A 9,554-nucleotide genomic window follows, 5' to 3' on the forward strand; every position below is an offset into this window, starting at 1 on the left:
TGAAAGGAATAAACCGAAAAAACCAAAATCAAACCGAATTACATTGTTTTAAAATGATTTCATTTTTTTTTGTAAAAACCCATAAACCATAAGCTAAGGAAACTATTTTTTTTTTGGGTGCAACTGCCAAACTTAACTACTACATACTATTTTAAAACTAGAAAACTATAAAAACCAAATAGTAACTCGGAATGCGCACTCCTAAACTCAAGTTTACAAGTCAAGACAAGTCATAAGTGAAGACAAGTTGATGATGATACATCAAATATATTTTAGCTTTATAGTTTAGAGCTTGGTATTTCAATTCGGAAGTCTTTATTAGAGCACTTCTATCGATAGGTTTTAGATGGATATCTAAGCTAATAAAAATTTGAAAAGAAAAAAAGTTGTAGAGAGAGTGAGAGAGACTCTCTTAAATGAGATACCTCTAGAACCTCTCCAAACAAGGGTCACATGATTAATGATTTAGTTCTTTTAAAATAAATAAATTTTATTATATAATAAATTATTAATATAATTCTGATAAAAAACTTTTTGAGTCATTCCACTGATGGGGATTCTCTTAGATACTACTAGATTTTGATGAAGCAACTTATTAATATAGTTTTGATGACATCACTTTTTATATGAATTTAATTTGGACTAATTGTGTTGTAATATAGCGAAAAAGTATGAACTCAAAGCGAATAGATGGAATGTGACTGAACAGTTTTCCTAGAGGGGGGAACTTTTCTCATATCCATAGAGATGGGACAAAGATTGTAGCAAAATTGTCTCTCAAATTCAATAACCGAACCTATTATATTTATTTTAGTTTTAAGAATAATTTATATTAGTTTTAAATCTAAATTATAAAAAGAAAATCAATTTTAATTTGAATATACAAATATTATATCGAGATGATAAAAAATTTAATACATAGTATGAAAGAAACTGAAAGATATTATTAATTTATTTAGAGATTCTTTGCATTATTATGAGATATTTATTACTACACCATTGAAAGGTTGGACAAAGTGCTGCTTCTAAAGATGCAATTCATGTGCGGACTGCGGACTAAATGATCAAGTGGCAAATATTCTTACCATGCATTGTTCCTTCATCAATTTGAACATCTTAAATGGAGAATGCGTCTTATACATATCTTTGGAAGCTAATCTTGAGAAGGCATATTAGAGTCGTTCAGTATGGTTTATAAATTATGAAGTGTCGAAAGCGAATACAAACCGTTGCTTGCAATTTGCGTACAGTTTTAAGACTTTTAGTCAGAAACATACAAAGTAGGGTCATATGTGACTCGATGCATATTAAGATCTTCTTGTCCTTTGTCTCCAACATGAAAACAACGCTTTTACAGTCACACATTGCCTTACCAATTTTCCCACTTTCTGTTTCTTAATTATTTTGGTTCTCTTTGCTTTTAAAATCTCAATTTGACTAACCGGTTAGGTGTACCAATCATTAGACCGAATGCTTACATGAGTAAATGAGTTCACAGGAAACTTGAGTTGTGTTGTTTTCTATCAGTTAATCAACGCAACGCCGAGAAGCTTTTTCAGGGGTTTGGTGCGTTGAATTTGTGGATCAAGAAACAATGCAAATTCAATGCAAAACCCTAACTTTTACAGTTTCTTCGATTCCTTGTAACCCAAAGCTACCATTCCCATCTTCCCTCACTTTACGGTCATGGAATCCTTCATTCCCGAGTTTCAGGAGCTCCGCTGTTTCCGGACCAAAGTCATCACTGAAGCTGAACAGGTTTTTAAGAAACTGTGCAAGTACGAATCAGGAGCTTGTTGTTGATGGAGAAACCGGAAATGGGTCGATTTCGGAGCTCCAAGGAGATGCAGCAAATGGTTCGATTTCGCCGGTGGAAGTGGAAGCAGAAGTAGAAGAAGTGAAGGTAGATGATTTGGCGACTCAGAGCATTTGGGGACAGATGAAAGAGATCGTCATGTTTACCGGACCTGCCGCGGGATTGTGGCTATGTGGGCCGTTGATGAGTCTCATTGATACGGCGGTGATTGGTCAAGGAAGCTCACTCGAACTCGCTGCTTTAGGTATATACCATAGAATCTGAGTTTTGCTTGACTTGATTTCATAAATTGTTGGTTCTTGGCTTTTAATTCTTCAACTTGAATTGGTCTCTTTGCTCTTTGTTGTAATATAATTCAAGTCAAGAATGATTTATGGACAATGTTTTACCAGCTTAATCATACAAAAAGAACAAAACTTTTAGCCTCTTTTCTGTTCAGTTTTCGCTTGTCTCTGTCTAACGAGTGAGGAGCTTTTTTCTCTTTTCATCATCTGTGTGTAACCTTGAAATCTAAAGTGGGCATGATGTGCTGGAATAGCACTAACCTTTCTTTAGTGACGTATTTAATGGTGCTTGAGTTTTGTCTGATTAGTATATAATTTACTGAAGGAAAATAGGATCTTTAGGTTCCATAAAGCAATGTAGCTTTCTTGTTTGATTGGCAAATTCGATACAAAGATGTTTGTAAGTTTCAGGTTTCAGTCATGGCTTTGATTACTCGTGACTCCTGAACATTTGATTTTGATTTCATATTATACCTTGGATGTGTTACTTGAACTGGGAACATCCGATTATTCTTCCCTTTACTATGTTCCACGCTAGGTTCACTGGTTGAAGTAACAGTAATTTAAATTTCACTTTGGATGAACCAGGTCCTGCTACCGTCATCTGTGATTATTTGTGTTATACGTTCATGTTCCTCTCAGTTGCGACTTCAAATCTTGTTGCTACCTCTCTTGCTCGGCAGGTCAGTTTATCATTCTTGGACTATGAATTTGGCCTATAATACCTTTTATTCATTAATCATAAGCAATTTCCAGGATATTTTCCAATTGGACACAGTATTAGTAACTTCTAATAGAATAGTGCTTATGCAGGATAAAGATGAAGTACAACATCAGATATCGATCTTGCTTTTCATTGGGTTGGCTTGTGGAGTCACGATGATGGTGTTGACAAGACTGTTTGGTTCCTGGGCACTAACTGGTAACAAGTGATCTTTGTATCTGAATAGAAGTTTATGACTAGTAGCAAATCAACAGACTGTTGACTGTTCAGTCTTCTTTCAGCTTTTACAGGGGTAAAGAATGCCGACATTGTTCCAGCAGCTAATAAATATGTTCAGGTCCGTACTATATCTTAGTAAACTCTACTGTGGGCTTTGGTGAGCTTGTTGGCTCTATGTGTATAGAAAAATAGTATGGCTTTTCCTTGTGAACCTGTCTGGAGATGTACAACTTATACTAAGTTCGATCCATGCTAATAGCCTTGAATATTGTTGATTGTTTTTCCATATTCTCAGATTCGTGGTTTAGCATGGCCAGCTGTTCTCATTGGATGGGTTGCTCAAAGTGCAAGGTCCCTTTATACCCCATTTTCTTCTGCGTCTTGCATTTTTTGCTCTTCCAAAGTTTCAGCATTGTCATACAATTCTGGCTGTGGGATCTTAATAGCCTGCAAGGATTATATTCCACTGTTATTGTGGTGTAACATCCTCTTTTCTTATTTGTTTGTCTTAGTCTTGGTATGAAAGACTCATGGGGACCTCTTAAGGCTTTGGCGGTTGCTAGTGCAATAAACGGTGTTGGTGATGTGGTCTTATGCACCTTTCTAGGATATGGTATAGCAGGTGCAGCTTGGGCAACTATGGTGTCACAAGTAAGCTGAAATCTTTAAGATTCCAAAAAGTTCTGATTTTGGAACTGAAATCTTCTTGTCTGATTCAATATCATATCAGCTAGTTAACAATATGGTCATAATGCGAGGTGTTTTAGGTTGTTGCTGCTTATATGATGATGGACGCATTGAACAAGAAAGGATACAGCGCATTCTCATTCTGTGTTCCTTCTCCAAGTGAACTTTTGACGATTTTTGGACTCGCTGCCCCTGTCTTTATAACTATGATGTCAAAGGTTAATACTTCACTTGTATCTATAGAATTGCCACAAGATCGTCTCTTCCTTATCTGAAATTTGTGTCTTGTCCCTTAGGTTTTGTTCTATACGCTCCTTGTGTACTTTGCTACATCAATGGGTACAAATATCATAGCTGCTCATCAGGTGATATGTCCTTTAATATCTCACCACCAACCATGTTTCTGATTTGAGTTTTCTCTATAACTTCTTTGGCTCTTTTGGTCTCTAGGTTATGCTTCAGATATATACCATGAGTACGGTTTGGGGGGAGCCTCTCTCTCAAACTGCACAGTCCTTTATGCCTGAGCTTTTATTCGGAATCAATCGTAATTTGCCTAAAGTAGGTCATAAGTTGTCAGTTGAAACCATTTATTTGCACATCAGTTTTATTTTTTTGTTTTACTGTTGCCTAAAGCAACTCTGCTTGTACTGTTGTCTGTAGGCTAGGGTGCTTCTGAAGTCACTAGTTATCATCGGAGCTACGCTAGGAATAGTAGTCGGAACCATTGGCACAGCAGTTCCATGGCTGTTCCCTGGCATCTTCACACGTGACAAGGTTGTCACATCCGAGGTATATCTTTACAGTTTTTCTCATATGTTCCCGACAACAAATTTTGAAGAATGAAGAGTTTTTAAACAGTTATTCGTTTCATATTCTAACAGATGCACAAGGTCATAATACCGTATTTTCTTGCTTTATCCATCACTCCAAGTACTCACAGTCTTGAAGGCACCTTACTGGTAAATCATACTTTTGTGTCTCAGTACATTTCTGGATCACCTGCAAACCTAATCTAGAAGAACTAAGACTGTTGTATATGAAATGAAGGCTGGAAGAGATCTTAGATATATCAGCTTGTCAATGACTGGATGCTTAGCGGTCGCTGGGCTTCTACTTATGGTACTCACTCCTCTTATCATCAATCTCCATCACTCTCTTGAATTCTAAAATAGATTTTGTAACTCTTTCCTTTTCGCATTGTTTACCAATTTACTAATAGCTTCTGAGCAATGGAGGATTTGGTTTGAGAGGCTGCTGGTATGCTCTCGTGGGATTCCAATGGGTAAAAATTGCTACGCCTTTACTAAGCCACATTACCCAGAACTTCATATATCTTTTGCTCTTCTTAAATCTAACATCAAATATTTCAGGCTCGGTTTTCTCTATCTCTTTTCCGCCTTCTATCGCGGGATGGTGTACTGTACTCCGAAGATACAAGCCGATACGCTGAGAAAGTGAAAGCTGCGTAGCTCAGTAAGTCACCGTATACCTCACAAGAAAAAGTATAATGAACAGAGAACAGCTTCATTCAGTTGTAGATCAATGGGTTACTCTGTTTCAAGATTGTATTCTTTAAGAACATGAAAATGTATTCGACTGAATAGAAAAGTCTTGGCATTAATAGGCCCTGCTTCAACTCCTGTGATTCCCCTGTATATAAAAGATGATACAAACAAACTGTTGCTACTCTTCATTCCGTTTTTTGTCCTCGTCGGCTTTCAATTTGGTGGGACTAGGACGATAAAGTATCACGGTCCGCGCAATTTGCCCGACTGATACTGAACCAGTGGCTTCCTCCAAACGTAGAATCATGTCCTCTAGCTCTCCAGGGCATGTTCTGTGTATTTTCACCTATTGATTGAATCGATCAAGATTAAGTCAAGTCTCAGGATTGGACTTCAAATACATTTCATTGATCAGACAGCAACTATTCCAATGTAACCACCATTCCACTACCTAAACCCAAATCTTGGAGAGATTGTAACAATAAAGTTTATACCTTTAAGAGCTCGTTCTTCTCCAGCGTCTCTACGAAGGACAAGACGACTGAATCCGTAACGCCAGACTTGCCTACAAGTTGAGATTTCAGTTTGTCACCCAAATGATGTGCGTAAGAAGCAAGCTTTCTCTTCTCTTTCGCAGACAACTCCAAAGCCGAGCTTCTTCGGTTTTCTCTCATGGACACCATTGTAAGTTCCGACCCATCTTCTTGGCCATCATCGTTAATCTCGTTAAGAGAGGCTACTAAGGACACGTTGTCTTCGTCTTGTTCTGATTCATCAACAGAAGAGAAGGATTTAGGTACGAGGAGAGGAGAGAAGCTGATATAAGGACGTGGAAGAGGTAAAGAAGAGGAGATCCACGCATGATGACTGGATTTACGGCCTAATAGAGACACGGAAAAGGGTCTGAGGAACAGACAGACAGGAGATGTTGGTTTGCGATGTCGGAGAAGATGGTGGATCAAGTTAGTCAAAGTCGATGATTTTGCAGTCGCCATCTCCGGTCTCCTCTTCTGAACTCTGAGATTTATGAGGTTTTATAATATCATTTCAATTAATAATCTTTTTTGCTTGAAATTATCAAAAGGGTGTTTGGTCTAGTGGTATGATTCTCGCTTCGGGTGCGAGAGGTCCCGAGTTCGATTCTCGGAACACCCCTATGCTTCAATTTTGTAAAAAATGTTGAAATCGACACGCATGATTCACAAAAATGTTGTTCCATAACATAATCAGTACATTCATACAACAACATAATCATTTGTCTAACAAGAAAATGTGTTCACATGCTCTGGTCTTGAAAATGTGTTCTGCTTCACAAACCACTGTTCTGTTTTGCGCCCTTTAGCGCAAGAAGAGAAGCTCCATAGGAAGCTTCAGTGTGGACGGCTTTTTTCACAGGCAAACCCAAAACTCGCTGCCTTATCTTTATCCACTTGTCATTCTTGGCTCCACCTCCTGCTGTCAACACTTCCTCGGCCTCCGTTGCTCCCAACTCTTTCAGCAACTTGTAGCCTTTCCCCTGATAGTGTTACCATTCAACACCATCATGAGTCACTCTTAGTTACTTCTCATGTTCAAACCAAACTTACTTGATCGTTATTGGTAACTAAACAAAAACTATATTAAGCCTGACACTTGTGATTCTTGAAGAGCATGGACTTAGAAATATAAAGTTGATATAAAGTAAGAGACCTGCTCAGATGTTGAGTTTTATAAAAATCATTTTCTTCTGACTGTTTCCATGAGTCATGTGAAACTCAGTAGCAACAGCTTGGAAATAGTTGTTCATACCTCAATACGTGCGATTGATTCCAATATACCATGCAAGAATTCAACGTCGCTTTCTGGGCGTGGAAGTAATCTGCAATATGTAAACATGTTTTCCGATGAATACACACAGAAAGAAAAGTGTTTTACGTGCTTTAAGGGACGTTTGAGACACCTGTGAGAACATGAGAAAGGCAGACAAACCTGGGAGCCAAGTTAGGATCAGCAATGGGAAATCTTTCACCGCTGCTTTGCAAAGGATAGTAATCTAGAGGAGATCCGACCATAGGATTGATTTCTTGGCTCAGTCTCTCTAACTGTTCGTCACTAAAGAGCTGTCTGAGAATGGCTCCACCAGTGTTGGAAGCTCCTCCGACCAACCATTTGTCATCCAGGCGGTGGCTGTAGACTCCATACCTCGCATCATCAACTCTTTTGGTGCTGAGAAGTTTGATGGCTAAGGTCGAACCCAATGAAGTTACCTTTGACAAATAATCATAGAAAAGAATCATTTCATGGTACAAACATCAATATGTCCCTCACAGTACAGCTTTTTCACATGAAACGGTTAAGTGTATAGCTGAGATATAATTAGCAATCCGAAAGTATTGCAGAGTTCTCACTGCTTTCCCAGGTTCAGTCGCGCGTGCTGCAAGAAATGCAGCTATGCTATCAGTAGTACCGGTGCAGACAATGCAATCATCTGGAAATCCTGGTCAAGCCAAAAAGAAGATTGAAAATCTATTTTTCTTTTCATCGATTTTTTTTTTTAGACATCAGAAATATTTACCAAATTGCCTTGTAAAGCTTTCTTTCAGATTGCCTATTGATGTTCCAGGAGCTTGCACCTTAGGTAATAACTGAGAATAAGGCTGACCTAGCAACCATGATGGATATGATTCACTCTCAGGATCATAGCCCACCTGCACTCAAATCCAAAATAGGAAAGCACTTTGATGAGTCACATTTCCTTGTTTAGCAGCCTATTAATCTACACTTTCTGCCTAAATGCAGTAAATACTTCATGGTGTGTTACCTTCAAGGCATTGTTGTAATCTGACACTCCGAGTCTACCGTGAAGTAACCACAACAACCAGTCTGCCTGATGCAGCAATACCGCTGATTCTCTGTTTGGCACCTCAGTGTTCCACCATGAGACAAGTTTGCACAAGGTAGAAGTACCAGAGCAGACTGTATGGTTTGCTGGCGCTATAGACTTGACCTCTGGCAGAGCATCAGGGCAGCTCTGGTTGTAGAGATAAGGTTGACACAGAACTTCTCCACTCTCACTGCAACACATAATTGAATAAGCAAAGGAGATTTAAACAACACATTACTGAAACATCAAATCCTCTAATGTAAATGGAATACAGAAACAGAAAAGAGAAGTGATCCGGTGAATTACATGCCTGTTTAAGATGAGAGTAGTTGCAGAAGTTCCATCAAGCGAAATGGATGAGACGAGGGAGCGAACTGTGACGGGAATGTCCTCTAGCAACGAAAAAAGAGTTGCTTTCCATGAGCTTGCCCAACCCATGCTTTCTTCTTTCTATCTAGATTTCAAAACAAATGTCTCAGTCCATAGCTTTCTCTTGATTTTGTTCATAAAGCAGCTCAGAAATTGTATATGATATATATACAAGGATACTTAATGCAAAAGTTTTACCATGAAAGGAGGATATTCTCTTTTGCCTTGTGCTTTAATCTCTCCTTGCTCATCAATAACTGTAAATCGACCTCCAGAAGTACCAAAATCCATACCCAGATAAAGTTTTTCATAGTTCGTTCCTTTATTGCCACTCATAACTCTGAAATCGGAGTAAAATCTAGTTCTGGGTAGAGGAACACTCCTTGAACTAGAGTAAAACCCTGAGATTAACATTATCATAAATGATTCAGCTCCTAAAACCCCTAATAAACGCCATTATATCGAAAAATCTTCATGTTTACCTGTTTGTTTTGGAGATTGGAAGAGCTCAAATGAAGATATCTGAAATTGACGAAGAATCAGCATCTCTCTTTTCCTTCTGAGGCTGCTTTCTTCTAAACTCCATAGATAAGGGAGCTAGCAAGTTCGTGACCGTTGGATTTCTCGATTTTTTCCTCTTGATTTGAATTTACCATTTTAGCCTTCCATATTATTTTTATTTATTTTACTCCACTCAACACCAAGCAGTTGGGCTGCACGTTCTCTGGTCATCTAACGGCTCAGATTATGGGTGCGGATCTTCATATTTGGACCCTTGTAGGCCCACGACCAATAATGATGACAACAATCCCTCTCTCCTGGCACCATATTTTGTTCCACACAAGTTTTCTTTAAAAAATTTACATGTAAATGCTATATATACCAAGCAATTTTTGTCTAATTAAAAATTTACAGAATATTGAAATCATAGCACTAAGACGCAAAACTAAAAATAACAACATTCCATTTGCATATGAACCAAATGGGTCGTGGTCTAGTGGTAATTCATGAAGATGAAGGTTGGTTTTGGTGTGTCCCAAGTACTGTTGATATCCTTATTCATTAAATCGGAACGTCTAAAAAT

General features: G+C 38.2%; 3 protein-coding genes and 1 non-coding gene across 8 annotated transcripts; 2 read left to right on the forward strand and 2 right to left on the reverse strand.

Moving 5' to 3' along the window:
• Window positions 1–1,346: 1,346 nt before the first annotated feature.
• On the forward strand, window positions 1,347–5,753 carry AT2G21340 (MATE efflux family protein). 2 transcript variants are annotated; one of them, NM_127706.9, is made up of 14 exons: window positions 1,347–2,060; window positions 2,689–2,783; window positions 2,914–3,022; window positions 3,106–3,161; window positions 3,339–3,394; window positions 3,556–3,694; window positions 3,811–3,948; window positions 4,027–4,095; window positions 4,181–4,291; window positions 4,394–4,522; window positions 4,615–4,692; window positions 4,781–4,852; window positions 4,953–5,015; window positions 5,104–5,753. In NM_127706.9, exons 1-14 carry the CDS (start codon window positions 1,595–1,597, stop codon window positions 5,200–5,202), a joined length of 1,680 nt encoding a protein of 559 aa, NP_565509.4. In that variant the 5' UTR covers window positions 1,347–1,594; the 3' UTR covers window positions 5,203–5,753. The 2 variants fall into 2 exon arrangements, with proteins under 2 accessions (NP_565509.4, NP_973504.4); NM_201775.5 differs by having other exon boundaries at window positions 1,523–2,060; window positions 3,115–3,161; window positions 5,104–5,425.
• Window positions 5,169–6,250, reverse strand: AT2G21350 (RNA-binding CRS1 / YhbY (CRM) domain protein). Its single transcript, NM_127707.5, has 2 exons — window positions 5,733–6,250; window positions 5,169–5,584 (listed from the first exon to the last, which is right to left on the reverse strand). Exons 1-2 carry the CDS (start codon window positions 6,231–6,233, stop codon window positions 5,417–5,419), a joined length of 669 nt encoding a protein of 222 aa, NP_179731.4. The 5' UTR covers window positions 6,234–6,250; the 3' UTR covers window positions 5,169–5,416.
• A 71-nt stretch (window positions 6,251–6,321) lies between these two features.
• On the forward strand, window positions 6,322–6,393 carry AT2G21360. Its single transcript has one exon. It is a non-coding gene; the product is annotated as a tRNA-Pro (tRNA).
• Window positions 6,394–6,416: 23 nt separating this feature from the next.
• Window positions 6,417–9,108, reverse strand: XK-1 (xylulose kinase-1; the record flags this gene model as incomplete). Of its 4 annotated transcripts, none has more annotated exons than NM_201776.3 (9): window positions 8,953–9,091; window positions 8,669–8,871; window positions 8,412–8,555; window positions 8,039–8,291; window positions 7,793–7,925; window positions 7,626–7,714; window positions 7,207–7,484; window positions 7,027–7,096; window positions 6,417–6,754 (listed from the first exon to the last, which is right to left on the reverse strand). In NM_201776.3, the coding sequence occupies exons 3-9, from the start codon at window positions 8,537–8,539 to the stop codon at window positions 6,548–6,550; spliced, it is 1,158 nt and encodes a 385-aa protein (NP_973505.1). In that variant the 5' UTR covers window positions 8,540–8,555; window positions 8,669–8,871; window positions 8,953–9,091. The 4 variants fall into 4 exon arrangements, with proteins under 4 accessions (NP_973505.1, NP_001323495.1, NP_179732.2 ...); NM_127708.3 differs by having other exon boundaries at window positions 6,439–6,754; window positions 8,412–8,551; window positions 8,953–9,108; NM_001335744.1 differs by having other exon boundaries at window positions 6,417–7,096.
• Between the last annotated feature and the right edge of the window lie 446 nt (window positions 9,109–9,554).

The sequence above is a fragment of the Arabidopsis thaliana genome, chromosome 2 (genome assembly GCF_000001735.4).
Source record: "Arabidopsis thaliana chromosome 2, partial sequence".
NCBI lineage: Eukaryota > Viridiplantae > Streptophyta > Magnoliopsida > Brassicales > Brassicaceae > Arabidopsis > Arabidopsis thaliana.

Excerpts from the sequence above, each read along its gene's own strand:
- AT2G21340 (NM_127706.9), top strand. The coding sequence starts at position 1,595 with ATGCAAATTCAATGCAAAACCCTAACTTTTACAGTTTCTTCGATTCCT. Across the intron at positions 4,292-4,393 it reads TCAATCGTAATTTGCCTAAA|GCTAGGGTGCTTCTGAAGTC; the intron begins GTAGGTCATAAG and ends TGTTGTCTGTAG. Across the intron at positions 5,016-5,103 it reads CTCTCGTGGGATTCCAATGG|GCTCGGTTTTCTCTATCTCT; the intron begins GTAAAAATTGCT and ends CAAATATTTCAG.
- AT2G21350 (NM_127707.5), bottom strand. The coding sequence starts at position 6,233 with ATGGCGACTGCAAAATCATCGACTTTGACTAACTTGATCCACCATCTT. Across the intron at positions 5,585-5,732 it reads AGAAGAACGAGCTCTTAAAG|GTGAAAATACACAGAACATG; the intron begins GTATAAACTTTA and ends TTCAATCAATAG.